The 24,749-nt window shown below is 41.4% G+C and overlaps 1 protein-coding gene across 1 annotated transcript; it reads left to right on the top strand.

The window, feature by feature from the left end:
• The first annotated feature begins 20,101 nt into the window (after positions 1 to 20,101).
• Positions 20,102 to 24,160, top strand: LOC147869189 (transferring glycosyl group transferase). The gene is made up of 3 exons (XM_087327143.1): positions 20,102 to 20,501; positions 22,187 to 22,968; positions 23,628 to 24,160. The coding sequence occupies exons 1-3, from the start codon at positions 20,325 to 20,327 to the stop codon at positions 23,872 to 23,874; spliced, it is 1,206 nt and encodes a 401-aa protein (XP_087183269.1). The 5' UTR covers positions 20,102 to 20,324; the 3' UTR covers positions 23,875 to 24,160.
• Positions 24,161 to 24,749: the final 589 nt, after the last annotated feature.

The following is a 24,749-nucleotide window of genomic DNA, read 5'->3' as shown; positions in this document are numbered from 1 at the left end:
TAGCTTTAACTGCTTTGGTCATCCTTGGTCCCACATAAATGTCTCTTTGTTGTGGATGGACCAAACTTTCATTAATCGCATTTGTTGGTTGCTCCGGAGTTTTATTTACATGATCATGTTGCAGCGACCATGTGAATGGCGTTTCCAAATTCCAATTATGACCAAATACACAATTGTCTATAATTCCTTTCTTATCACTATAAAATACATCCCACCATGACGTGTCTTGTTGTGCGCCATATTTCTTGGCAACCTCAATATGCTTTCTTTTTTCTTCTAAGGCTTGGAGCCATAACCGTTTTTGTTCCGATACCAAGTCACTTTGCAACTGTCCTTTCTTCTCAATTGGCATTTGCTTAGCTCCATGGACAATTGTACTCGGCATACAGAGTAATATCTGGCAACCACCTTCAAGTTCCCATGTTGTAGAAGATGAATATTGTTTAGCATACAAAAGTGTAGAACCACTTATTTCATTTTTCTTTATCATAAAAATGTGATTGAAGCTTATATTGTTTAACTGGGCAAGCACTTTAACATTCCCAACACCCCCATCTGATATATATCTCTTAAAGTCATATACCTCCTTCTAGTGTAACACTTTTGGGCGTGGTGTATATGCATCACAAATGACATCAAATAGTTTAGGTAATGTGAAAGCATCATGCCGAGACAACTGTCTCGAGAATGTGCTAAACATCTGATCTATATGATCATGTGTGTGGCCAACCAAAAGAAAATTGACTTTCATTTTTCTAAACAATCATTGGTTGACCAACATACTTGACGTCTTTGGGGAGCCTCCGCATATGTGGCAAGGACGTCTTCTTCTGGTCCATGCCATCTATCATTAAGCACATGTATTGTTCGGGCCTCTTCAAACACTTCTCTCTATGATGCATCGCCTTCTTTCGTTCTAACGATTGTGCATCACGATGCTCTTGTAGTAACTTCTTACTCGTATCCTTTTCCATTGATGTCTTTGCACCTTTAGCCAAACTTTTAATATTTGCACAAATGGAGCAATACCCCATGCGTACTTTATGTGGAATGATTAACATTTGAAAACCAAGCTCTCCATAATCTTGTGAATTGGTTGTATGTGAAAAACTTATTACGTGAGCCCACCATATCAAATCGATAGACATCATAAACTTCCCGACGTGTGTAATTATCACAGAGGTGTATCCTACCTATAGTGGGCATTACTTCACAATTTAACTGAACGTAACTTTTCATCCAACCAATAGCATGTCTTCCAATTGCACCTTTCATACTTGGAACCTCTTTACAATTGAGCATCTGATTCCCGCTAAGTAGACGTTGTTGTACTCTATGTAGCCGCATGTTACTAACACATAACGCAATTTTGAATGCAACTCTACATATCTGTTGCGCATGGAAGATATAATACTTGAATGATACTTTGATCCCCGTACATTTGTCAGACACTAGTTACATATGTGACCCGAGGTAAGTGTCTTGCTCATCACCAGTCATCGAAAAATAGTATCGCCTTAATTCTCGCAACTTTGATTTTCCAATCATAGACATACAACCACGGGCACAACATGTTTTTTTGACATCAAATCCAATCTGTTTATCTGATGTCACCAAGTTAAATCTAGCCAGACGAATTCTTCGTGGGATTCTTCTAATATGCATAGGGCTTCCAGATTTCTCTTCCTGCATAGAAGTTGGTGTAACCTTGTTACTATCCAATTCTTTGTTGTGACCATCGCCCATGATATTCGATGTTTCATTGGCACTACCTTCATTCTCCGTATCTTTATTAATATCGTATTCTTCAATAGAGAACTCTTCACACGTGTCAATATTCACATTCGTTGTAGGTGAAGATGAGCTCAAGCAATACTCTTCGAAAGAATATGGTGAGTCTGTCGACAGACAATATTCTTCAATAGAAAATGGTGAGTGTGTCGACAAACAATACTCTTCGGTAGAAAACGAAGAGTCTGATGACAAACAATATTCTTCAATCGAGAATGGTGAGTCTTCACTCGTGGCTTAAGGTCCACACAAAGCTCTTTAAGTTATGTGCTTAGGCTAAGGCAAAAAACTGATAAGCTCCTCTCTAAACATATACTCCTCTCTAAATATAAACTCCTCTCTAAACAGAAGCTCCCTCAATATAATGTCTATATTATTTAATATTATATTAATACAATACATAAAGACATTATTCAACATATTAATATTAAACGCATAAAGATATAATTGTATTCAACATATTAATAATTACTTAAACTAGTCTGTACAAAGTTAAATCAAGTATAATATAATTACAATCATTATGAAGCCATATATATGTTGGATTAAAGTTAATTAATGGCACCCATATTTAATATAGAACTTCTCAATCATTGGTTCATTCATGCCCACCAATTTAAATATAAGAATTTTCAATCATTGGTTCATTCATGCCGACATCTTTAATACAAAGCAATTAAGAGTCATAAAAATGTTGCTTTGAGTAATCAATCATTGGTTCATTCATGAACCTCTATCATTGTTTCCTTCATGACCTTCAAAGTCATTGTATGTTATTTTGACTATAAAATAATCATCAATATGTTAGTTTGACTTTGTAATCATTGATGCAATCATAAGTAACTCTGGTCAAAGTGACTATGGTTACTAACTAACTAACCTCAAGCTTGCCAACCTTGGTTAAAGTGACTATGGTTACTTTAACGATTGTGGTCAATCCCTATAAATAGGAAAACCTCGTCATATTTCAGTCACACGAAGCACAAGAGCAAACAGAGCACATAGAGCATGAAGCACGAAAGCGAGATCTCAGCCTAAACATCAACAAGATCAACCATGTCTTCAAAGAAAATCGAGCGCCAGGACTCCAGGTAAGCCTCTGACACTGTGGACATTTTTGTAAATACGTTTTAGCACTCAGGAACTCGATACGGCATATCGAGTTCTTGTTTGAAGTTTAGGTTTTATACAGGAACTCGATACGTTGTATAGAGTTCTTGTATTATGTTTGTGTTTTATACAGGAACTCGATACAGCGTATCGAGTTCCTGTTTAAAGTTTTTGTTTTAAAGAGGAACTCGATACGCCGTATCGAGATCCTGTATTATGTTTGCGTTTTAAACAGGAACTCGATACGACGTATCAAGTTCCTGTATAATGTTTGTGTTTTATACAGGAACTCAATACGGCGTATCGAGTTCCTATACACAATTTGTATTTTAAAGAGGAACTCAATACGCCGTATTGAGTTCCTGTATTATGTTCGTGTTTATACTGTAAGCACTCGATACGACATAACGAGTTCTTGTATACAGTTTGTGTTTTCTTGTATATATTATACGTTTTAAACAGGAACTAGATATGCCGTATCGAGTTCCTGTATAAAACACAAACATTATACAGGAACTCGATACGGCGTATCGAGTTCCTGTATAAAGTTCTCGTTTTATACAGGAACTCGATACACCGTATCGAGTTCCTGTGTAAAGTATGTGTTTGATACATGAACTCGATACCATGCATCGAGTTCATGTATAGACACGAACTATATACAGGAACACGATACGGCGTATCGAGTTCCTGTATAAAACACACAATTCAAAGAGGAATATTGTGTCTTTGGGGCAACAATTTAGTATTGTGTGAAAAGATATCAAACTTTCTGTCAAAATCAGACTTTTTTTATGGAGATTTGTCATATTTTGTAACAAATAGGGGCCTTAATTATAGAGGTTTTATGACCTAGTATAGCTTAAAATAGTAGAAAATAACCCACAAATTACGTTTACGATACCAAAATCAAGTCTATGATATGCAAATTCTCTAGAATATGGATATGGAATCAATATAATCCATACCTACCCTTCAAGATAATATATATCCTTGTATACTTATTAAGATATATATTTTCTAAGTTGAATAGCCCTTACTAGAATGGATTTCTAAATAAAGGACTACCATGTTCACTCAATGCATGATTGATATTTATAGTTTTACCACAAATTGCCTGCTAGTTTTTGTCTTCGTCTAATTATTTGTATTTTAATATACAACCTTAATCTACATGACCACCTAACTTATGTTTTCACATGTCCTTTCTTAAATAGGTCGTTTGAGAACTTGTCAGGCCGACCTATGAAGAAGATAAAGCTCCGCATACAGGGCTCTCCAATTGAAACACAGACCCTAATAGCTCCCGAGAACATGAAGAGAGGAAAAAAGCTTATCTTTAACGAGGAGACAAAATCTCAACCACCCAATGAGGTCAACCAAAAAAAACTATTAGCAGCTACTGGTGGTGAAGACCTTCCTGACCGTGATCTAATGGACAAGGAATGGTGTATGCAATACGTCGACTCAAAGAAAAAAGTCGTGTTGTATACAACAAAGAAGAAGGGTGAGGGGCAACTTGAAAATGAAACCGCGTTTATGTATGGCCGTATTCTACGATTTGACTACGAAGATTCAGATTCGGCCAACATACTTGTAATGATAGAGTGCTCTAAGGGGGTACGTAAAGTGTTCCTTTTTGAAGATCTTCTAGTAAAGAAATCTTGTGGGCCAGAAGCATTTAAAAAAGATCTAGAAAGCTCACAAAACCTTATTGTTACCTTGAGGCCTTATATACAAGGCCATGTAACTCTAAGGGAGTCATTGCCCTCCCCAATAAAGGCCTCGAAAAGGGCATCTAAAGTACAATCAAGGCCAACAAAAAAGAAGATGACTAAAATGTCAGACTCTGACTCATCAAGCTCAAACGAAGATGAGGACATTAAGGGGACGCCAGGAGCTGAGCTTGCATCGAGTGTGTTGTCATCCGAGCAGAATAAGATACAAAGAGAGTTAATGCAACGTAAACTGGTAAGGAAGGGGCAAGTGTTTAATTTGCCTATAACACACTACAAGCACTGTGTCTTGGGTTCGAAACCCACTTTCCTCACCTCTCTATTATATACTTCATATATATCTCTATTTCACTAGATGCCACTGTGGAATGTAGGGGTTGAACCCATGACCACCTGGTCTCCATTGGGCAACCTTACCAACTAAGCTACATCCATTTGGGCTCTCTCTCTCTCTCTCTCTCTCTCTCGATCTCTCTCGACACTATTCATCTAAAATATTGTGCATTGTCAGGATTGGGTTCTCACATTGAAATCTTCTACAAGGAAGATTTCTCAGTGGGAAGAATATCGGATTGTGTCATCCAATAAAGATTCGTATGGAGAAAGACCATGTGCACTCCTTCATCAACTAACCTCGCCTCTCCAACCATATTATAACGGGATCCTTTTGGAGGAAAGTAACAAATGGCGAAAAATACTACCTGGTCCTTGTTAGTGAAGACTTTCACCCACATAAAACAAGCATCTGGGTCTGTCCTTAGCATTTCTATCCTATTATGCAGCTCTCTCCGAAACAATATTGCAACACCTCCAGATCCTCTGGTAGTGCGTCGACGTGAGGTTTTTCTAAATACGGACTCCCAATGAAATCCTTCGACTTGTGGGAGTTTTCTATTTGGGCTTTGGTGTGTTTCTACCAAGAAAAGTATATATGATACCTTTAATATCTCCTCTCGGCGGTCGGGGTGTGTCCAGAGTGTTTTTTGTCACATGGGCCGGACACCATCAATTAGTAGCGTGATCATTTATTATCCCTCGCCCGTCCCAATAAAAAGCGCGATGTCCTTCTTTACGAGCTTGCTTGACTCATGGCATACAACTTTTGCAGCGCTCAATTTGCATCTTAGTGAGGTCTTTATCTAGATAAATAGGGTTCCACCTAATCCTCGAAGAATCGGTCTCTTCTTAAATAATGTGATTTGAGATTCTAAGTCTTTAATCTGAAGGACTAAGGCTCTCTTCCTAGTTGTGTCATATGAGAGAGTGTGAGACAGAGAGCGTGTGAGAGTGGCAGGAAGTGTTATGAGCTAAAGCTTCAGCTTCTATGGCAATATTCCCAAAACCATTCACCTTTGTTCTCTTTGTCCTCCTCAGATTCTTCCTATTGTTTTGATCACCGCCATCATCGTGATGACTCTGATTCTGATTCTGAGGATCACCATGGTCCATGACTATGATTCATCTGATTATGAGGATCACCATGGTTCATGACTATGATTCATCTGATTATGAGGATCACCATGACTATGATTCATCTTATTCTGGCATTTGATTCTCGTCGACATGGCGGATCAAGCTTCTACTCTTCTTGCTCATCACCATGATGTTCTTGAGATTAATGTTAGCTTTGTGCACGTCCTTGGCTCTGAGGAACTCCTCCCTCATCCTCTCCACGATCATGAGCCACACCTACTACCTAGAGTTCCCCATAGATCCCCCATTATTGCTCTTCTGATTCATCCCCGCATGCTTCTTCTTCACCTTCTCCTTCTACACCGCCTACTTCTTGGCGGTGTTATTATACGGAGGAGGCTGAGATGTAGCAAAAGCCTTGGAACATTGAATCATGGTCAATAATATTGCCATAGCCATAGTCGTAGACCTTGTGGGAAGAAGGAGGATCAAGAAGCACAATAGAATGGTTGGAGAAATCATGGTTGCCACGATATGGCGAATGAATAACGTTATTGGTCATGTTCTGATACGAAGAAGTAACCGCCGGAGAAGAAGAATCCATCACATCCCCACCATTCCTTCTATTCACATGTCAACACAATTCATGGGAGAGAGAGAGAGAGAGAGAGAGAGAGAGAGAGACTCTTGAAATTAAAGTACAAAAAAGGAAAAAAAAGTGTTGGGATTACGGTCCCTTCGGATGGGATGGTCGGATGTCGGAGATGAATGCCGACGAGCCCGGTTTCGGTTTCGGAACCGGATGATGAAGACCCCGGCTTCGGAGCCGGATGACGAATGTACCCGGAGAGCGATCCGGATGCAGGGACATATCCGTGAATATGTTTGCTATGGGCCCCTGAGGCTATAGTTGTAAATAGCCCCAAAGTCATATATGTATAAATATGACTTAGGGCAAACTGTTTTATTGCTGCCGATCTTTTTTTCTGTTTTTCCACTCAAGAGGAGTGAAGAGGGAGCAGCCGTGAGAGAGAGAGAGAGAGAGATAGAGCGCGAGAGAGGGAGAGGACGACGCCTCTGTGTATTTCCGCCGCCTGTGGCGAGGACAGCGAGCTCAAGGTCGTCGCCTTGTAGCTCGCCATTGTATACTTCTCTTTGTATAGTGTTGGTTTGGAGTCTTGTACTCCCGTGGTTTTTCCCGTCTAGGGTTTTCCACGTTAATCCCTGTGTATTCGTGTGTTTCTCTCTGTGGTTCCTATTTTCTGCTGCATCGATTCGCGCTTACTCGGTTGTGGCCGAGTGGTGAAGGTTAATCGAAGCGTCGATTCCTTACAAACTGGTATCAGAGCGAGCTGCTGCAGAAAATGGAAGGCGGCGGCAGCGGGCAGCCGGGGATGATGGTGCTGAATGCGCAAAATTACGCCGACTGGAAGATCAAGATGGAGGATCTTCTGATTGTTCGGGACCTGTACGAACCGATTGACAGGTCGGAAATACCGAAGGGGGTACTTGAGTCGGAATGGAGGCTTCTGAACCGGAAAGCCGTTGCAACCATTCGGCAATACGTCGACGTGAGCGTTCTACAACATGTGGCGAACGACACCAACGCATATGAGATGTGGCGGAAGCTGTCGGGCCTCTATGAGAGGAAGAATGCGTTGAACCGGACCTCCCTGATGAGGAAGATAGTGAATCTCAAGTACCGGGACGGCGACTCAAGTACCGGGACGGCGAGAGTATGGTGGAACACGTAAGCACGTTCATGGGATTCGTGAATCAGCTTGCGGCGATCAAGTTCCCGTTGGAGGATGCAATGCAAGCCATCATCCTTATGTGTACATTGCCGGAAAGCTGGGAGAACTTGGTGGTGACTCTCAGCACCTCCTGCACCGAAGATAACTTGTCCTTACAAACGGTAAAGACAAGTATTTTGAACGAAGAAGCGCGTCGGAGAGATAAAGAACCGGCCTCCGACTCGAAGGCGCTGCTTACCGAATCGGATCGGGGAAGACAATGGAACCGGAGTCCGCAAAGACGGGAGAAGTCGGGGACCCGGTCGCAGTCAAGAGGAAGGCCCACATGCTTCCACTGTGGGAAGCCGGGGCACTTCCGAAAGAATTGTCGGCATTACCGAAAAGACAACGGAGCCGACGACACCGATTCAAAGAAGTCACCGGAGAGAAACGGTGCATACCGGGGAGCCACGGATCGGAGAGGTTCGGATCGGCGAGGGCAGGACCGGAAAGGAACAACGGCACTCGCGGCAAGTGAGGAAGAAATCATGCTCATCACCGAAGAAGGTGAACTAAACATTGCCGGCGATGAGACGACCTGGGTGGTCGATTCCGGAGCATCGTTCCACCTGACCCCGGAGAGAAGATACTTCTCATCCTACACAGCCGGTGAGCATGGCTGTGTTCGGATGGGAAATGAAGGTACGTGCCGGATTGCCGGCATAGGAGACGTGTGGTTGACAACCCCGACCGGATGCAAAATGCTGCTGAAGGATGTCCGACACGTTCCGGAGGTTCGATTGAACCTGATTTCGGCCGGGAGGCTAGACGATGAAGGCTACACAGGTAGCATCCGGAACGGCGTAATGAAGTTCAGCAAGGGGAGCCTGATAGTGGCTCGGGCCCGGAAAGACAACACACTGTACCTGATGAATGCCCGGTTATGTCCGGAAGAGCTGAATGTGGCAGCCGACACTGCCGATGAGCTGTGGCACAAAAGACTGTGCCACATGAGTGAGAAGGGGATGAAGAGGCTTGCAGAAGACAACCTTATTCCAGTGAAGCATGTGCACCTGGAGAAGTGCACCGATTGCCTGGCCGGTAAGCAGAACCGAACCTCCTTCCACTCAAGGCCACCGACGAGACGTAGCGCACCATTGGAGTTGGTGCACACTGATGTGTGTCAGGTAGAAACGAAGTCACATGGCGGAGCCCAGTACTTCGTAACATTCATTGATGATCACAGCCGGAAGCTGTGGACGGCACCGCTGAAGACAAAGGACCAAGTGTTGTGCGTCTTCAAAGAACTCCACGCGAGAGTGGAAAGGGAATCCGGCAAGAAGCTGAAAGCGATACGAGCGGATAACGGAGGGGAATACCGGGGGCAGTTCCAGGAGTACTGTCGCTCGAAGGGAATCCGGCTCGAGTTTACTGTGCCGAAGACGCCGGAACTAAACGGGCTGGCCGAGAGGATGTACCGGACCATAATGGAGAGGGTCCGGAGTATGCTGGCACATGCGAAATTACCCAAGGGGTTTTGGGCTGAGGCAATGTCGACGGCGACATACGTGATAAACAGATCACCCTCAGTACCTTTGGACGGAGACACGCCGCAGAAAGTGTGGACCGGTAAGGAAGTGTCCTACCGGCATCTGAAGGTGTTCGGGTGTCTCGCATACGTGCATGTGGCAAAGGACCGGAGAGGAAAGCTAGATCCAAAGACCCGGCCATGCATATTCCTCGGTTACGGCGACGACGAGTTCGGCTACCGAGTATGGGACCCGATCGACAAGAAGATATTCAGGAGTCGAGACATCATCTTCATGGAGGACAAGACACTCGCCGACTGGGAGTCGGAGAAGAAGATGAAGAGCTCCAAGTCGACCGGTGAGGATCAACTCTACGAGGAGCAGTCCCGACCGGCAAGGGACCGGTTAGCACTCGAGGATCCGGCCGAAGACGGTGAAGAAACAGAACCGGCCGAAGAAGATGAAAATGATACCGGAACCGGCCCCGATCCCGAAATGGATTCGGATGAAGAAGAATCGGAAGAACCGGTTACCGAAGCTCCGGAACGGAGATATCCTCTAAGAGAGAGAAGGGCCCCCCGGAGATTTCCGGAACCAGAGCACGTGCTGCTAACCGACGAGGGGGAGCCGGAGAGCTTTGAAGAAGCAAAACATGACACCCAGAGCCGCAGGTGGTTGAGTGCCATGCAGGACGAGATGGATTCCCTGCATGAGAACCACACATATGAACTTGTGGAGTTGCCGAAAGGAAAGCGGGCACTTCGAAACAAGTGGGTGTTCAAGCTGAAACCGGGAGATGCCGGAAACCCCCCGAGATACAAAGCCAGGATCGTGGTGAAGGGGTTTCAGCAGAAGAAGGGCGTCGACTTCGACGAGATATTTGCCCCGGTAGTGAAGATGACCTCCATCCGGACGGTGCTGAGCATAGCGGCAAGCATGGACCTCGAGGTAGAACAGATGGACGTGAAGACGGCATTCCTTCACGGTGACCTCGATGAAGAGATCTACATGCAGCAACTGGAAGGATTCGAGAAGAAAGGGAAGGAGCACCTGGTATGCCGGTTGAAGAAGAGCCTTTACGGACTGAAGCAGGCTCCCCGGCAATGGTACCGGAAGTTCGACTCCTTCATGACCGACGAAGGGTACCTCAAAACGCAGTCCGACCACTGCGTGTTTGTGAAGAAGTTCGAAGGAGGAGACTTTCTAATACTCCTCCTGTACGTGGACGACATGCTGATCGTCGGACGGGACCAGGTCAAGATACGGATGCTGAAGAAGGCTCTTCACCGAACCTTCTCAATGAAGGACCTGGGTCCGGCGAGGCAAATACTAGGGATGCACATCATCCGGGACCGGAAGAAGAAGCAGTTGTGGCTGTCACAGGAGAAGTACGTGACGAAGGTGCTTCACCGGTTCAACATGTCGGAAGCAAGACCGGTCGGATCGACCCTCCCGGCAAACTGCAAGCTGTCCAGCAAGCAAAGTCCCAAGACAAAGGCTGAAAAGGAGGATATGATGAAAGTGCCGTATGCCTCAGCCGTCGGGAGCTTGATGTACGCCATGGTGTGTACGAGACCGGACATAGGATATGCAGTCGGAGTGGTGAGCCGGTACATGAGCAATCCCGGCAAAGAGCATTGGAACGCGGCCAAGTGGATACTCCGATACCTGAAGGGCACGGCAAACGTGTGCCTCCGATTCGGATCCGGTAAGCCCGAACTCGACGGCTTCACCGATTCGGATATGTCGGCTGACGCAGATACCAGCCGGTCCACATCAGGGTATGTGATGACGTATGCAGGGGGAGCCGTTTCGTGGCAGTCGAGGCTGCAGAAGACGGTTGCGTTGTCAACCACGGAGTACATGGCAGCTGTTGAAGCCGGCAAGGAAATAATACGGATGAAGGACTTCATTAGAGAGCTCGGTATCCGGTAGGAGGAGTACCGACTCTACTGCGACAGTCAGAGTGCAATCCACCTTGCGAAGAACGCGGCCTATCACTCCCGGACGAAGCACATCCAGCGAAGATATCACTGGATCCGGGAAAGGATAGAAGACAAGGAGTTCGTGCTGACAAAGATCCACACGGACGAGAACGGGTCGGATATGCTGACCAAGGTGCTCACACCCGACAAGCTGGAAGCATGCCGGAAGAGGATCGGATTGGAAAGACATCCCATGCCGAAGTGAAGGGGGAGTTTGTTGGGATTACGGTCCCTTCGGATGGGATGGTCGGATGTCGGAGATGAATGCCGACGAGCCCGGTTTCGGTTTCGGAACCGGATGATGAAGACCCCGGCTTCGGAGCCGGATGACGAATGTACCCGGAGAGCGATCCGGATGCAGGGACATATCCGTGAATATGTTTGCTATGGGCCCCTGAGGCTATAGTTGTAAATAGCCCCAAAGTCATATATGTATAAATATGACTTAGGGCAAACTGTTTTATTGTTGCTGATCTTTTTTTCTGTTTTTCCACTCAAGAGGAGTGAAGAGGGAGCAGCCGTGAGAGAGAGAGAGAGAGAGATAGAGCGCGAGAGAGGAAGAGGACGACGCCTCTGTGTATTTCCGCCGCCTGTGGCGAGGACAGCGAGCTCAAGGTCGTCGCCTTGCAGCTCGCCATTGTATACTTCTCTTTGTATAGTGTTGGTTTGGAGTCTTGTACTCCCGTGGTTTTTCCCGTCTAGGGTTTTCCACGTTAATCCCTGTGTATTCGTGTGTTTCTCTCTGTGGTTCCTATTTTCTGCTGCATCGATTCGCGCTTACTCGGTTGTGGCCGAGTGGTGAAGGTTAATCGAAGCGTCGATTCCTTACAAAAAGGAACATGCATTTTTCCCTTTTCAAACATGTTTGTTTCCAAACGTTTGAATGCTTCCACGAACATGTTTATTATGTTTTATGATTATAACCTTCTCATGGATTTGGGAAATTGGAAGCATATATTTACTTTGCACCCCGAGTTCTTCGTGCACCTTTGAATATGCTTGGGAGGTACCATATATGAAAACAATTTTGAAATGCTCAGGAGATTCAATATGAACCCTTGGCTCTCAAGTGACTTTCCTCCATTAATACTCAAGTAATATCAAGGTGTTGAGGTGCAATGTAGTGTTTTCAAAAGCAAGTTTGTCCTTTAGCTCTCTTACCATTTTTTCCAATCCATGCACATACCTTTGATATTGTATACATCGAACTAGTTTCGCCATAAGCGAGCCAACCAATAATTATTGTTTACATTATTTACATCTCCACCTTAATGTAAAGATTTCATCCTATTTGCACTCAGATCATAAGACATGCAAGTGTGAAGCTTCAACATGGTGGATCAAGTTTGATCATAAGTGGTATAATAGAAAGGTATAGAAATTTGGGCCTTTTAACCCAAGGCTTAGTATTAATAGGCTTACAACTTACCACTAGGGTAGGTGAGTGTGAGTGTGTGTACATGTTTAATTATCCACCTCTTTGTGTTTAATTATGTGTGCATGTGAAAATTCGTAAGTGCGCGTTGATATGCTTATGTGCATGAAATTATTTGTGTTTGTGCCATTGTCGTGAAGCTGAGGTTTCACGATATCAAAACAATGTTAAAAATCTTGGGAAAGACATTTTCCATCTGGAACTTTCAATAAGGGGCGTGTACGATTTTTTGGTTCGTAAATCGGAGTTTGGAAAGGAAGAATATGTTGGCATAAAAGGCTGACTCTACCCATTTGTATCTCTGGTGTGAACACACGACCTAGTTAGGGCTTAACTATAGAAAGTCAAACTAAGTTGTTGTAAGTGAGAGAGAGAGAGAGAGAGAGAGAGAGAGAGAGAGAGTTTAGTCTCATATCATGCACTGAAAGGGATTTGGAATGTTTAGGATGGCAAGGATCCGTGGTGAAGAAAGGCTCTATTTTTCGACACTTGGGCTATCCATTAGGAATGAATGCTACAAATGGTCAATTGATTGAATGGATGTCTAGTAAGTTGAGGGATAAGTTCATGTATTCGAAGCCACAATCCTGGTTATTTTATGTTCGCTTGAAGGTTGTACAATGTATTATGGAACCCATGATATTATATTACTTGCGATTATTGCCATGGACAAAGAAGACATTGAATTCTGTTTTGCAACCTCTTCGATATTTGTTGTGGAAGAAGAGGGATAAGATGGGAATCGCATGGATTGCTTGGAATCATCTAGCAACCCCTAAGCGATTGGGGGGGGGTTGGAATATTGAACTTATCTATGCATATGATGGCTCGTAGATTTTCATTATTACAAGACATGTGTTCAAACTCACAACCATGGATATCTATTGTTCGATATTTCATTGAGAACAAGGGTTTAACACATGGGAGGACAACGATTAAGGCTTCATGGTGGCAATTACTGAATGGATGTATTTCACTTAGGATTCCGGGTTCTTCATGTATTCAACACTTAGTTACCTTATGGCAAGAAGCACTCTTGTTATGTATATGGAAACCATCATCTAGTAGAGAGCATTGTAACTCTTTGCAAAAAGAGTTACTTGTGTCTTCTCGGTTATTATGTTGGCCAGGAAAGGAGAGATTGCGTTCTCAATTTAATCGTTTGTTTCGTTTGGGGGTCAAAGAGGTGGGAGATATAGTTGAGGTTCCATCTCAAAGAATTTTGGAGTTTACTGAAGCACAACAATTATTACGCATCCCGCCTAATTATGGGTTTATTTGGCAACAACTACAGAATATTGCATTGATGCAAGGTTCCTTACCTCTAGAAACAGGAGAACAATTGTGGATTGATTGGAGTTTAAGGGGTCAAACACCATTGTTACAAGTGACTACTAATCTTTTGTATCATTGTTCCGTTGAGTCTCTTGGATGGTTATCATCTAAGGTTGAAGAAGAATGGAAAATACACAAATCTGATCATGGGTGGTGGCAGATCTTACAACGTAGTTGCCATTCTAAATTGCCACTTGTTGCAAAGGTATTCATTTGGAGAGTTTTGATCGGAGGATTGCCTTTGGGATTAGCTTTAAAGCGTCGTGGACTAGCAACGGGTACCTGCTTCTTTTGCACAGTTCAGATAGAAGATAGTACTCGTTGATTTATACAATGTCCAATTGCTTGTCAAATTTGGAGTTACATTTCTCAAATTTGGCAAGTTTTATCACGGAGTTATTTGACACCTAGACAATGGGTGTTTGCACAATTTACACAGGCTGGCCCAAAATCAGAGATGGAGATTGTTTTCCTATTTCTGAGATATTGGGGATTGCGTCATAATTGGAACATGCGCAACAATTTTGTATTCGATGGTAGACATGGAGTGAAAGCATATCTACGAAAGTTGAAGGGAGTACTAATGTGGCAATTTTCTTTATTGGAACAAGTGGAAATTCTTTCCTCGGTGGAGTGTTCGTCTTGCCTATTGGCAATTCAACATGTTCCACTACCCATGTAGTGTAGTGTGGTTAGTGTGTGACCATACTCCATTGTCACACGTATTGTAAGTAGTGTTTTTCACACACATTTATTAATATAATTGTGTGTTTTCACCAAGAGAGAGAGAGAGAGAGAGAGAGAGTTTGGAGGGAATAATAGGAGTTTGCTTTGAGCTTAACTAAGTGCAACTGCTCTTGATTCTTGTTTCTTGTCTATTGTGCATATTTGCTCATCTAGTTTACTGTTTTGTTTGCTTGACACTAACCTACATGTCCTCATCTTCCGCAACATAACATCTTCCATATTCATCAGAATCAATGCTAGTTTCAAGATTACTGTAGACAAAAATATAATTATATCAAAAAGGGGAGTTCAGAATAAAATAAGAACCATTTTGTATTTTTGTAATTTGAATTTATAAAAAATTATTTAAGAAAAAAAAGGGAACCACTCATGTGAGGTGGTTTACAAATCGCCTCAAGGAGGGTGGGAAGGTGGTTGACCCCGTATAAAAGCCCCTCCCATGGTGGGTGAAGGAGGAGGAGAAAACGAGAAACGAGTGAAGAAGTTTGCGAGGGTAAAGAATGGGCGGGTTGCAGAGTTCAAATAAAGGTTGTGAGTTCAAGTTTTGCCAAGGCAAATTATTTTTTGTAAGCAAGTTTTGTAAAATAAAAATAGTAAATATAAAGTGAAAGAAAGTTAAATCAATAGAGAAATAGAAGGGTTGAAGTGGTTTACCTCATAACCCTTTCTTCCAAAAGAGGAGTTAAGTTTGAGTCTTGCAAAATGACTTTTGGCAAACAAATATTGTAAGTGGTCTTTTTTTTACAAATAAATTTCTTTTGCGATAACGTCACATCTATCTTGCCTTCTTGCCATCGCATCATCAACGATTACACCTTGTCATACCAATCATCCCCGAGTCACAGAACCCTGGTGGTTGCAACACACAACCACAATCTTTACGGCAACGTGCGAAATTGTTTATGTGCAATTTTGTAATTATATGTGCATGTCTATGGTTATGTGTAATTTTGTGCATGTGCTTATGTGTAAGGGTGTGTCTTATGTGTGTGTATTCTTTATTCATAATTTAGAAGGGGAATATACTTTAGGAAACCTAAGTATGTAGGCTTATATTTTATTGGTATTTTAAGGGTATTTGTGGAACTTAAAGTTCCCTTCTTTTGTTTGGGTAGAAAGCTTTAGGTTTGTAGGGGCAGTAGTGGTAATATTTGGGAGGCCAAACTCACTTGTTCATATTTGTTACTCAACATTCAATGTATAACTTAAGGCAATATTTGATGACATTGAACATCGATGGTATTTTATGTTTGTCTCATGTCCTTCACTTCATGGTGGTCAGTGTAGTTAAGCACCCTTAATAAATTATTGGGAAAAGTAGCAGGATACCCCTGGAAGTTCGTTTATTTACCATAATGCCCTTGCAAGTTCCAAATTTACCTGGATGCCCCTATGTCCAAAAAAAAACACTTTTATAAAATAATTATAGAGTGAAATCTACAAGCCCTATTTACCAGAATACCCCTATTACTATTGCGCGCGCAGGGCCATTTGTTTGTATTGCCTTCACGAAAACAAGTCTCACGTACACACAAACATACACACGCCACACACAAACACAAACACAAAAGCAGAATAAAACAGAGCAAACCATACTTCTCCTTCTTCTTCTTCTTCTTCTTCTTCTTCTTCTTCTGTTGCTGCTGCTCCTCCTCCTTCGATTCAGAGTGATAATGATGATGATGCATACAATTTCTTTCTACATTATGATCGTCATAACTGTCCCCCCCAAAGTAACCTACCTTTGCACTCTCTCTCTCTCTCTCTCTCTCTCTCTCTCTCTCTCGGCTATGGCCACTTCATCCTGCTTACACAAACCCCGACCTACCTTCTCCCTTTCTTTCTGTCGGATTTTGTTTCAGAGAGGAGTCAAGCTTTCCTCATTTTATAAGCATAGAGCATTGCAGTAACTCTGAACATCATCTGCGACCTGATCGGCCTTCATTAATTCATCGTTGCTAATCAAGTTCGAAGATTTGATCGCCATCGATACTAGTGTTGCTGCTACAGAATTGGTTGAAGATCAAGACCAACAAATCAAAGAATCACCATCGTTACAATCAATTACTAAAAGTACTGAGCCCAGCAAGAAACTGAGTTGGAGCAAACTCCATAAATTCTCGTGTGCGAGACCATTCTCCATTACAGATGACAAGGGAGGCTCCATCAAATCAGTAGGAAAACAGAAGGATTCTCGAGGCTAGTATCGATCGGGAAATTCCCATCACCAGATGGGAAATTATCAGAACAGAATGTTCGAAAACCTGTGAAGCGTTATGGTGGTAAGGACAGTTCAAAATGTGGGAATAATCTCCTATTTATCCTTCAAACTGGGTGTCTACGACAAAGTATAACCTGGTGACGTTCCTTCCCAAAGCTCTGTTCGAGCAATTCAGGCCAATTGCAAACCTCTATTTCCTCTTCACCGTTGTACTGTCTGTCACTCCCCTCTCTCCTTTCTCTACTGCCAGCCTCATCGCCCCTCTCGTCAAGAAACTCTCGAAGATTGGCATCGGTTCTTGCAGGTAATTGTATATCATTCTATATACTTTGGAACATCATCTCTTGTGTGCAGAAATCGTTCCCATGGATCCTCAGAGGTGCAGAGAACGTGGAGGCAGAAGTACTGAGGAGGTAATTATGGAAGGAAAGGATGATGATTATGATGAGCAGATGAGTTCCAAGAATAAGTACCAGGATACCCTCGGAAGAATCCCTTTAAGTAAAGAAATTTGTGTTTGAAGGGTATTGTGGTAAATAGGGCTTGTAGATTTGAGTGTATAATTACTTTATAAAGTGTATTTTTTTGGACATAGGGGCAGTTTGGTAAATTTGGAACTTCCAGGGGCATTCTGGTAAATAGTCGAACTTCCAGGGGTATCTTGGTACTTTTCCCTAAATTATTTTCGTTAATCTCTAATTTTTTGCTCATCATTAGTATGATCCATAATAGTTTGTCTAATTGACGTCATTAGATTTGGGTGGGATTATACAAATTTTCATTTTCAGGTGGCATTGCACCAAATGAAGGCTAACTATGAAAATGAAGTACGATAAGACTTGAGTAGCCTACTTACAAAGGTCCTATCACCAATATAGAGATATTGTTAAAAAGAGTTGTTGCCCATGAAGAGAACTCTAATGATGAAGTGACTTATCTATTAACAATGAGAGGTCTATTAATGAAAAGAGATCTCTATCAATGAAGAGAGCTTCTATCCATAAAAGGAGCCTCAATTGACGAGGGCTCTCAAATACAAAGGTTCGTTTACGACACTTAGATGCTTATGCTAACACATAATCTTTCTTGATCCAAGACCTTCATGATTCTATTGTAACTTGTTAAGAATGAGGTAATTAACTATGGGTTAATTAGTACCTAATTATGTGATTAAGATAAGCGAAAGATTAAGTGATATATGTGTGTGTGAGAGAGAGAGGAAGAGAGAGAGGAAGAGAACGAGGAAGATACAATTATGAACAACACGAGATGGGGGATGATTAACTCTATATTAAATTAGCATCATCGATTATCATCATCAAATACAAAAATACCCACAATGAGGTATATATACATCTCATGTGCAAAGGTGCACATGTGTGAGTAGAATATAGGTACTAAGGTGTAAGTCCTATATTAAATGTACTTAGGAGTGGAGGATCTAGGGTATCCCACTTAATTACAAGGTTCTATTTAAGGTGTAAGTTACATGGTTGACTAAATAACTAAACTAAGTTGAGCTTGATCTCTCAACATAACTTTCAAACCCTTCTCGCAAATTTTCATGACATCAGATGAGTTAGGACAATCGATTCGACGTCACACTAGACATAAACAACACTCTAACCCCAAACCATACCATGAGCCCTAGAGAGAAAAATAGTGAGGAAAATAGTACTAAAGAAGCGAAATGAAGATCACTTGTTCGGCCATTGGAGGTGAAAGGAGGAATAAAGACTGACAAAAGGTCTAGTCATCATAATGCCAGTCCGAATAATGGAAGAGCCAAGGAGGCCCAAACATTTTGCATGAAGGGATGTTGTATTCAAGTGGGGAGGTGGACATGCCCTCAAAGATAGTAGGGATCACTATAATTCTAGAGAAAAAGAACGTGGAGGATCAGATGCTCCACATGGGTCTATGTGGAAGGAATGAGCATGGTGGATTAGGAAGACAGAAAGTGAAAGTTATATAAAAGACTTCGAACGTGAGGGATTCACATAGTGCCAACATTGTTGGGAAGATCACATTGCATGTGTCACATAGAGGCACCAAGTCTCTATCCATAGGTAGCGCGACGTTGAGGATCTCGAGGATAGAAAAGAGAAGATAAAAAGAAGAATATTGTTGAGACACACACACACACAAATCAAGCTTACATGTATGTAAGCTTGATTGTACAAAATCTTAATGAGTGTTCTGCAATCGCAAATCAAGTTATGATTGCTTAAAACTGAGACAAAAAGAAGCCCGCATAGACTATTATACAATAATCCTCCAGTTCACCGATTCAATTTGCTGAGGTTCCATCATTCACCAGTTCCTTGGCTATAGAAGTAGGTAGCCCCGAAGCAGCAAGCAAGCTTACTCCAGTTGTCTCATATGAGATTCGGTTGGGGAATTTCCCAGTATGTCACCTTCATTCTCCTAATTCGCTTATCCCACCTACTTCAACACATATATGCACATAAATTAAGCTTACTTGTATGTAAGCTTGATCGTTGAGAGAGAGAGAGACACACACACACACACACACACACAAATCAAGCTTACCTGTATGTATGCTGGTTTGGATGTGGTTTCACGCCCACATGTCAATCAATGGCAACATGATAATGCGACGTGGGTTTGGAAACCTAAGAACTCTTGGAGGAACCCGAACAATGATGGAAAGGAAAAGAGGAGAGAGAGCAGTCACCAGAGCGTAGTAGGACAAATATGAATGAAGAGGAGAGGTAGCTTAAAAATGACAGCGTGGTTACTTCTGTAATTTTTGGGAAACCTTCTTCTTCCACACACAAAATGAATCAAATCAGCAGAAGACGCAGGAAAAAAGAAGGCAACAAGAAACAAGGAAGGAAGGCTTCCTTTCATTCTTTCTTCGCTCCATCGCTCGCTCGCAAATTGCAAAATGGAGGAGAAATTCAGAAGCGGGATGAAGACGGCGACGAAGAAGAAGAATGCACTACGCAGAGAACAGGCGAGGAAAAAGAGGAAGAAGGAAGAAACCGCTAGAGCAGAATCGAATGCGACAGAAGAAGAAGAAGAAGGAACAGACGACGAAGAAGCGGAAGCGGAAGCGGCGGCGGCGTGTGAAGTCGAAGAAATCCTGCAGCTGGATAGAAAGGATCTCCATAGCTATTGCACGGTCCAACCTCTTGGAAACCTTCTCTTCTCCTCCTCCTCCTCCTCTTCTCACAACATCAGAGATTCAGGACTCGGGTCGTTTTTCTCTTTGCTGGGAGATGAGTTGCTTTGTGACATCTTAGGACTTCTGGAGGCGTCCGACATGGTCTCGCTCTCCCGTGTTAGCAAAGCTTTCTACGTTTTCTCTCATCAGGATTTCTTGTGGAGAAACCTTGTGTTGGAGAAATTTGGAGGAGATTTCAGGTTTCAACGAGATTGGAGATGTACTTATGCTTCCTCTGCTTCTCCTTGTGCTCCATTACCATGGCCTCCTATCAAAGTAAGATCTTTGTTTGTTTCCTCCTTTCGTTTTATGTTGTTTTAAGTAGTGTAGCTCACATGCATTGCAATATGAGACAGGGCATTGGGCCACAAGTGATGAGAGTGGGGGTCGACTATACACAATTTGCCCTAAACAAGTTCGAGAGTTTGCGTATCATACTTTGATACAATGCTATATCTTTGATCATGTTTGTCCATGCTTTCCAAATATCTTCGACCAAGCCAATCCTTGCACGAATTTTTCTCACAACCACAATGTGCACTCTGGATTGCAACGTTCATTAATATAGTTCTTGAACATTGAGAGTCGCTATTGATTTTCACACGTATTACGTGAAATATAATATTTTTTGTATCATAGGTCATATTAGACCTCCGAAGACGATAATATAATCAATATATCTATCTCTCTCTCTCTCTCTCTCTCTCGTTAAATTGATCTATTTAGCTTCTTTATTATCGATCTCTCAATTGACGGTTTTTGCTTCTTTCTTCTATTGCTTGTAATGTTGTTTGTCAAAACAGTTAGTTTAGTTGACTAGTTGGGATTATTTGAAATCTTTTAAAGTGGAGCTAGGTATGGATGGCCCTTGTTCAGTTTTGACTTGGATTTCTTGCACTTAAAATCAAAACGAACCATTTATACATAACATTTCTTTCCCTTGGTGTCGACCTATAAAGCTTGATATTGCATTTTCTTTGAGTTTTGTTATTTACTGTTAACTGTTGGCCACATTTGGCTTTGAGAATATTTCATTTTCTCGTAATCGTTGAAGCTCAAGGTGTCATTTTCCTCTGAGTTTATTCATGACCTAGAGTTTAGTTAACCTAAACTGAATACTTGAAGCTCGAGGTAACTCTTGCTTCTGAGTTGGTCCTTGTCTTTGAGTTTAGTTCATCTAATATTAACCAATGAAACTAGATGCCACATTTTCAGTTTGGTCATTTACTGTTAATCTTTGAGACTTGAGACTACATTACCTTTGAGCTCATCTCGTTTATGCTTAATCTTTGAACCGCGAGGTTTTTGTTATGTATAAATGGTTCGGTTTGGGTTTCAAGACCGAGAAATCACAAATCTGAACCAAATCATTTAAGTCAAATTAATTTCAATTAAACAATAATAAGTTAAACAAGAAAACAATAATTAAATTGTTAAACAAGAAAATATTAATCAAACTATTAAACCATTAGGAAAATAAAAAAAAGGCTTAGCAAGAATCAGATAAACCATTAACCAATCTACTTAAACCAATAAACCTGAGATTTAGAACTGAACCAAACCAAAAACAAGCGGTTAATGATAATTAAAACCAAACCAGATTGTTTAATGATATTTGAAAACCAAACCAAACCTCAAACCTCAATGACTTAACAACACAGTTTGGTTTGAGCTTAAATCAGGGCCATGGCTATCCGGGACTATTAAACATATAAATTTGTTCCAGTGTGAGAGGCCTCATATAGAGCTCATACATTTGATGTTGTGTTTGGTCCTTGAACTTTTTTAGAAACTCTCTTTTTGTTGGTGCTAATTAAGTTCAATGAACTAATTCCAAGATAATAATGTATTGTATTTTTGAACATTCATCAAAGTTTGAACATTCTCATTTTGCATTTAGTCTCTAATTCATAGCTAATTGTTTCAATTGTCAATCGGAAATTCATATGGCATCAAAACAGGTGACAGGATTTTTCTCAGATTATCTCTTTCAAAGCTGGCTTTGCAGCAACTTGAAGATGAAAGATGAGTGGCTAATGGTTGACAACATAGACAGACGAAGTAATCTTTCCATACAAGAATTCGTTGATGAGTATGAAGAGCCAAATAAACCAGTAATAATTACTGATGCTTTGTCCAACTGGTCAGCATTAGAGAAATGGACGAGAAATTATCTGATAAAAATATCTGGTGATGTCAAGCTAGCTGTTGGTCCTGTGGACATGAAAATGGATGATTATTTTCTTTATTCAGATACTGTTTCTGAAGAGCGTCCATTATACCTATTTGATTCGAAATTTGGAGAAAGAATACCCATGTTGAATGATGACTACAAAGTTCCAATCTACTTTCGGGAAGATTTGTTTTCCATTTTGGGAACAGAAAGACCAGATTATCGCTGGCTTATTATTGGACCAATGCGATCAGGATCATCTTTTCACATTGATCCGAACAGCACATCTGCATGGAATGCCGTGGTAAAAGGTGCCAAAAAATGGATTCTTTTTCCTCCTGATGTGAATCCACCAGGTGTGCATCCAAGTTCAGATGGTTCTGAGGTGGCTTCTCCTGTCTCCATCACAGAGTGGTTTATGAATTTCTATGCTCAGACTAAACATTGGAAGAAAAGGCCAGTAGAATGCATATGCAGAGCTGGAGAGGTTCTCTTTGTGCCAAATGGATGGTGGCATTTGGTGGTCAATCTTGAAGATTCTATTGCAATCACACAGAATTATGTCAGCAGGTACTGAATATGATGATTTTTTTATACAGAATAAAATAGATTATTTTACCCTCTGTGGATATCTGTACCTAAATGTGTGACTCGCTGTTATTATATAATTCTTTTGGATGTTTTCCATGATAAACTTATTTTGCTGCAACCAAGAACATAGAAAATGTAAAATATGCGTACCGAAATGAAACGTGTGACGTGATGTTATTATTTAATATTTTTGGATGTTTTACATGATAAACTTATTTGCTGCAACCAAGGAACCTTTCTAAATGGAGTATCCACTCATTTGAGTTTGATGAATGCTTGCTAGTTCATGATAATGAGAAATATAATCTCTCCTTTCTTGTTTCCAGAAAACTGAATTTCTAATTGGAGTAGCTATGCATGGATGAATATGTACTAGTGTATTACAACAATCTTTAATCTTCTTTTTCCAGACTTAAATTTCCCATCTTTTTCCTGTTTCATGAAATGAACTAATGCCATGTGTATGTGTTAACATGTTCTTCTTTCCTGTTTCATGAAATAAACTAATGCCATGTGTAATCTAATCAATGTGTATGTCTTAACATGTTCTTCTGGTTAGTGACTGTGTAACAGCAATCTTTCTTTATCCAGACTAATTTTCCATCTTTCTCCTGTTTCATGAAATGAACTAATGCCAGGTGTAATCTAATCAATGTATTAGATTTTCTTAACCGACCAAATTCAGCTCAACTAGTATCAGGGACGAGAGATCGTGTGAATTTGCATGACAAATTCAGAAGCTTATACGAGAAAGCTTTTCCTGGATCTATTGAGGAACTTCAGAGGAAAGCCGAGGAGAAAGTAAGGAAGAGCAAAGCTAAAGCTGTGTCATTTTGGGAGACTGCTACTGATGTGAATGTTGGTGTTTTCAAATTTGGCTTCTGAAGAGAACCAATTGGTGAAAACAAATTGATGTATTTTTAGCTGAGTCGATTTTTTTGACTTTTATTTATCAATGAATATTCGTCCATTTGAAGTCAACAATGTACAGGCAATGATTCACATTGTGATGTAGTTTTTTTCACATTGTTGGCTATAGCCATTTAGTTGTAATCACCAAGCCCTGGTAGCATCTTGTCAGATTTGATGGTAAATTAGATCAAAGTAGATGAATGGATGCGCTCATGTCAAATAACTTGGATTCATTAAAGGATTCTAATTTTGAGAAGGATTTTGATTTCAAGGATACATTAGGTAATCAGTGGGAATGCAAAATGTGCACATCTTTATTCTGCCATATGACAAAGAACTTAAAGACATCTACAATGTTAGATGGAAGGATAAACCAAAGTATGTGAATATTAAATACAAGCCAGAAATGTTTTGGTGAATTCTGTCATTCATGTCCGTCTATTCATGCAATTGCAATATTGTTGTCAATTCTTTATGCATTCATTACTCCAGTGAAATGGTCATAAGATTATGAAAATTTTGAAGTTGCAATTATCATAGAAATGAAAGACCTAATAGGCAGGAGTGCAAAGAAAGATATGGATTTTCTGTATGACAATGGTGTCAAAGAAACCCATGTATGACTGAAGTAGAACATGTGTCCACTAAACCATAATCATCAGGATATCAATGAAAGATTGGCAGGAGCATAAAGAAAGAGGTAGAGAGTAGTGTATTACTGTGTGTGAAAATGGTGTCAAAAAAACCCATGTATTAGTGAAGTAAACGTGTATCCACAAAACCCATAATAATCAGGAAATCAATGAAAGATAGGCAGGAGCACAAAGAAAGAGGTAGCGAGTAGTGTA

Source organism: Azolla caroliniana, unplaced genomic scaffold (genome assembly GCF_043228905.1).
Source record: "Azolla caroliniana isolate FFs.n. ecotype wild unplaced genomic scaffold, voAzoCaro1.0.p SCAF_1, whole genome shotgun sequence".
Lineage (NCBI taxonomy): Eukaryota > Viridiplantae > Streptophyta > Polypodiopsida > Salviniales > Salviniaceae > Azolla > Azolla caroliniana.
Note: the sequence above shows the minus strand (reverse complement) of the source record. Positions and strands in the feature narration are given on the sequence as shown.

What these genes read in the sequence shown, in the direction of transcription:
- LOC147869189 (XM_087327143.1), top strand. Translation starts at nt 20,325, where the DNA reads ATGGTCTCGCTCTCCCGTGTTAGCAAAGCTTTCTACGTTTTCTCTCAT. An exon ending in TACCATGGCCTCCTATCAAA is followed by an intron (nt 20,502 to 22,186) that starts GTAAGATCTTTG and finishes GCATCAAAACAG; the next exon opens with GTGACAGGATTTTTCTCAGA. An exon ending in ACACAGAATTATGTCAGCAG is followed by an intron (nt 22,969 to 23,627) that starts GTACTGAATATG and finishes AACTAATGCCAG; the next exon opens with GTGTAATCTAATCAATGTAT.